Here is a 5,202-nt window from a genome sequence, read left to right on the forward strand (position 1 = left end):
AAATCCATTTCCAAAACCAGTAGTTGTCTCCGTGTGTTAAACTTCCTCTGTCAGGACATTTCCCCTGGACCGTCTTCCATCTGTTTCTGCAAAGATATTTCATGTGGAAAAGGTACCTGTCAGGGAGAGGGTCTACGGGCAGCCTATCGATGACAGTAGATGCTTCTTGTCTCTGGCTAACTGTTCAAAACGCCTGCTCTTTATACCCCAAAACATCATCTATTGGTTTGATGTTGTCAAAACAGTAAAATTCAAATTTGATTGGGTTTTAGATTCTTGGGGCATAATGTAAACTTATTGATTGTTGTGAAAACAACTAATTCTGAGTTACAGCTCAAATATAACATCTTCATATTGTCTAGTACACTCTGTGCCTGCTCTCAGTCACATGACAGGTGCTTGCCAACCTTTCAGCTTCCACTCTCTCCAACATATAGTACCCACCTTCAACGCCACATGCCCCTACACCAAGGTTACTGGGTTCGCATTTCTGTCAGGAACAGCAAGAATCCAAATGCTGAACTACACCATAAACTGTCCTCCAGTTCAACCAGCATACACCATGACTCTCTGCTTCCTGTGACCCTGTCCTGTAGCTATGTTGTTGCTACCCTTTTCATTCCATTCATTAAACTAAATCCATCTCAGTTACTTCTTCTGAGACATTCAAGTGAATTATTTAGCAATGATTTGCTTTTAACACATCTGTGTTGGCTTTCCTTAATTAAGTCAAATAACTCCACAGAGGCTGGTATCCTATCACCAAGTCACCCTTTAGTTACACACAGAGAATCCTTGATGGTGATACAGCTCTCTCAGAGTGAACAGAACCTCTGACACTCCTGTTTGTATCTGTCAGCCAGGACGTCCTGATTGGAACCCAATATAGACCAGCAGGAGGCTGGAAGAACACAGCAAGCCAGGGAGCATCAGGAGGTGGAGAAGGCAACGTTACGCGTGTAACCTTCTTCAGGACTTGGGATGGGTGTAAGAGGAGTTGCAGATATAGGGAGTGGGAGGGGCAGAATGGTGAGGTGGTGAACACAGGCAGAGGATACAACCTAGTTGGTCGATGGGAGGCATAAATCAGGTTGGTAGCTAGAAGGAAGGGTCGATGAGAGCAATGGAAGAGAAGGGGAGGGGCTGGAAGGGGAGTTGGGTGATGGGAAGGCGGGTTATTTGAAATTGGAGAACCCACTGTCGAGTCCTTCGGACTGTAGGCTGCCCAGGCGGAGAATAAGATGTTGTTCCTCTGCTTTGTGGTCTGATTCGTTGTGGCGATGGAGGAAGCCGAGGATGGTCATGTCGGAAAGGGAGTGGGAAGGAGAATTAAAATGGGTGGTGACTGCGAGGTTAGGTTAACCCCTGCGGGCCTGTCAGAAACAGAACACACTCACAAATCAATCCGCCTGAGACAAAGCCTTGGAAACAAGAACAGTTTATTACAGTCTTGCAGGAACTGGACGCCTCTGCAATCAAGCAGAAATGCGCGCGGAATCAGAGCCTGTTAGCGTTCTTATTTAATTTACGAGTTTGCGGAATCAGACCCCCCTTTCCCACCCGATTCCCTCAGTAGGTAGTTATTCTCTTACCTGGCCATCCTGCTGTCCTGGTTACTCGGAGGAGAGAGTGGGGGATCAGAGCGGGGGATGTGCTGCTGGAGAAGCTCAGGCAGCATCTGGGGGGGGGGGAGGGTCATCCCCGAGGAGGGTCATCCCCGAGGAGGGGGGTCATCCCCGAGGAGGAGGGTCATCCCCGAGGAGGGTCATCCCCGAGGAGGAGGGTCATCCCCGAGGAGGGTCATCCCCGAGGAGGAGGGTCATCCCCGAGGAGGGTCATCCCTGAGGAGGGTCATCCCTGAGGAGGAGGGTCATCCCCGAGGGGGAGGGTCATCCCCGAGGAGGGTCATCCCCGAGGGGGAGGGTCATCCCTGAGGAGGAGGGTCATCCCCGAGGGGGAGGGTCATCCCCGAGGAGGGTCATCCCCGAGGAGGGTCATCCCCGAGGAGGAGGGTCTCCTGGAACATTCTGGTTTGTTGGGTCGCCCCGATGTAGAGACACCCGGGGGGCGGGGCCCGGTCTGTTCCAGAAGGTTCCCGAACATTCCCTGCGCCCCTTGGGTCGTGGAGAGGGAACCCCGGAACTTCCGGTGGGAACACGGAACGGAAATGCAGGGCGCGGCGTTCCCTGCGGCGGACCGGAGGTGACGGACAGGCCGGAAGCGGTTGGCGGACGGAGCGGAGTGACGGACAGGCCGGAAGCGGTTGGACGGAGCGGAGTGACGGACAGGCCGGAAGCGGTTGGCGGACGGAGCGGAGTGACGGACAGGCCGGAAGCGGTTGGCGGACGGAGCGGAGTGACGGACAGGCCGGAAGCGGTTGGCGGACGGAGCGGAGTGACGGACAGGCCGGAAGCGGTTGGCGGACGGAGCGGAGTGACGGACAGGCCGGAAGCGGTTGGCGGACGGAGCGGAGTGACGGACAGGCCGGAAGCGGTTGGCGGACGGAGCGGAGTGACGGACAGGCCGGAAGCGGTTGGCGGACGGAGCGGAGTGACGGACAGGCCGGAAGCGGTTGGCGGACGGAGCGGAGTGACGGACAGGCCGGGTGTCTGTGTGGGTGTGTGTGTGTGGGTGTGTGTGTGGGTGAAGGGGGTTAATGTCTCGGGTACAGTGACCCTCACTCAGAATCATGTTGGTTTTCTCTGAAGCAGAGTCGGGTTCAGTCAGGCTTTAGATCAGAGGGTGATGCTGGAAAAGCACCAGCAGCTCAGGCAGCATCTGAGGGGCCGGAGAGTCCAGTCCACATCGATGTTTTCAGGCTGGCCCACGATGGGCAGGTGGCCTCCTGCACAGTCGCTGTATTATTTTTATTTGAGTGTTGACAGGGGTTTTGGTTTTGTGTCGGGCGTGCCTCAGTGTTGATTTTTGTTTGATATTCACATCACATGAAGCACTTTTTGAAACGTAAATTCCATGAAGGTAATTGTCTCACTCTGACCGATGAGTTTTTGCTGTTTGGTTTTGAAGAGCTTTGATGAAGAAGGTCACAGCTTTGGAGCACAAAGTGCACAGACGAGCCCTGAACAAGGAGAGTTTCATCAGCTACATCCAGGTGTGTGAGTCACAGTGGAGCCAACATGCTCTGACTGATCATGTCATTGACTGTCACAGTGATCCCCCTCCCTCACCCTCTTCCCTCCCCACATGAGTGAATTCTCACTGATATGCTGTTTTGTGTTTCAGTATGAAATTAACTTTCTGGAATTGATCAAGAGACGGCGAGTGGTGAGTGAGAAGCAAGTTTCTGTGAAAAGCTGAGTTCATGTTTGAGTGTCACTTTCTAAACACATCACTGCCTTCCCCTCACAGCGAGCTGGCTACCACTTTAAGAAAGAGGAAATCGAATACGCTATTATTAATCGCATTCATGCGTTGTTCAGGCGAGCTCTCTCAAAGTGGAAGGTAAGGCTGGGGTGTCGGTGGGGGGGGTGTCCTGGAGAGCCCTGTGGGCAGCTTTGTGGGAGTGGGGATTTCAAGAGGAGCACATCTCGTGGCTATGAGGTGGTGACAGCTGTGGGGCTGGAAGATTATTCCTGCACATTGACTGTTGATGTTAACTTTCTGTTTCAAAGGCGGATGTCCAGTTGTGGCTCTCACACATCGCATTTTGCAAGAAATGGGTAAGAATTTCCTTGTGTTACTGACTGTATTTCTGCTGATATTAATCTCTCTCACTCAGTAATTGCTTTCCCCGACCCTGTTGAGCCCTCATAGCTGTGATGTTATGGCTGCTGTTTCTTTCTTAGAATGTCAAGTTGAAGCTGAGCAAAGTGTTCTCCGAGATGTTGGCCATTCATCCAGACAAACCAGGTAACCAGCTGACGATTGTGTTTCTGCCCCTCATTGGTGTGAGTTTATCTGGTGTGTAGGTCAGTCTGAGGAGCTGTGCCTGGAGGGGTGTTCGGTGCTACTTTGCCAGATTCATTTTTTCCATTCATTCTGTTGCAGCTTTGTGGATGATGGCAGCAAAGTGGGAGATGGAGGATCAGTTATCGTCAGAAAGTGCCAGACATTTATTCCTGCGAGCTTTGCGTTTCCACCCCGAATCTCAGAAGCTGTACCAGGAGGTAAGGCTGCTTCATCAGTGGGCTTCCTTCCTTGATGTTGAAACTGACGGAGAATGAGCTGGAAACTGGAGGGCAAAGATTCCCCAATTCAACTCATTCTTGGGTCCAGTTTGATAGAAAGCATGGACTATATTCCTGTACTTAACAAAAGTTCCTATTTCATTAAAGTAATTAGTTTCTAACTGCAGGCTGAGTCCAAAACAGCCATCATGTAATCCTACGATGATCTTTAATTCTGTTATGAGCAGCCCCTTACTTGCAGACGCATAGACAAGAAAATCATTAATGGACAGCTGGAAAACAAGGTTCTGTAGTGACTGTAACAAGGTCAGCCAGATGGATCTCAGAAGCTGAGTTCCCTGATTGGGGCTGTTAAAGTGGTCCAATCAGAGAGCCCAGGCCAACAGATTGATCACACAGCACTGCCCTTTGATGTGAAGGGCACTGCTTGTCACTGGCCACCCGGGTGTTTTCCTATCTTCCTGGTGGTGGAAATTGAATAAAGATTTGTGCACTTTGTGTCTCTCACTGTGTCTCACACCTGCACACACACACCATGGGTGCTGGGGATAAAATAAGCACTACCGCACTTAGGTGGTAGTGTGGGGGTTAAATTAAAAAAAAGAAAAAAAAAACAGGACTTCTCACTCGTGTGTAAAAAAAAAAAGATAAAAACAAATAAACAGGAATGCCCCTTCACTGTTTGATTAAAAAATAATAATCAGGAGGGTCAGAGGTTCTGCTCACTCTGAGAGCTGCTTCTGAGGAGCTGGATCAGTGTCGAGGACTGTCCCCGTGTAAATAACGGGCGACGGGATACCCAGCTGGAGTTACTTCAAGTTCTTTCATCTTTGTTCACAATGACAATCAAATTACTTATTTTTGTTTTCCAAAGCAGTTCTTTCTCATTTCAGTTCACAGTTAATAAACATAAAAACAAAAAGTGGTGATCTTTGTGACCTTGTCTTTGGCAGTATTTCCGGATGGAGTTGATGCACACCGAGAAGATGCGGAAGGAGAAACAGCTGCTGGAAACAGCAAAGCTGAAGCTGGTAAAGAATTGGAGCCTGGGGGG

General features: G+C 50.5%; 1 protein-coding gene across 1 annotated transcript in view; it reads left to right on the forward strand.

Annotated features, from left to right (window-relative positions):
* Positions 1-2,664: 2,664 nt before the first annotated feature.
* The window catches only part of utp6 (UTP6 small subunit processome component), a 16,052-nt gene continuing 13,514 nt past the window's right edge, over positions 2,665-5,202 (forward strand). Inside the window, exons 1-7 of the mRNA XM_043686323.1 lie at positions 2,665-3,112; positions 3,244-3,285; positions 3,370-3,462; positions 3,633-3,680; positions 3,807-3,870; positions 4,009-4,127; positions 5,102-5,179. Coding sequence (XP_043542258.1) covers positions 3,035-3,112; positions 3,244-3,285; positions 3,370-3,462; positions 3,633-3,680; positions 3,807-3,870; positions 4,009-4,127; positions 5,102-5,179 — 522 coding nt within the window. The 5' untranslated portion in view covers positions 2,665-3,034. The remainder of the gene's footprint in view (positions 3,113-3,243; positions 3,286-3,369; positions 3,463-3,632; positions 3,681-3,806; positions 3,871-4,008; positions 4,128-5,101; positions 5,180-5,202) is intronic.

This window comes from Chiloscyllium plagiosum, unplaced genomic scaffold, assembly GCF_004010195.1.
Source record: "Chiloscyllium plagiosum isolate BGI_BamShark_2017 unplaced genomic scaffold, ASM401019v2 scaf_11291, whole genome shotgun sequence".
NCBI classification, from domain to species: domain Eukaryota; kingdom Metazoa; phylum Chordata; class Chondrichthyes; order Orectolobiformes; family Hemiscylliidae; genus Chiloscyllium; species Chiloscyllium plagiosum.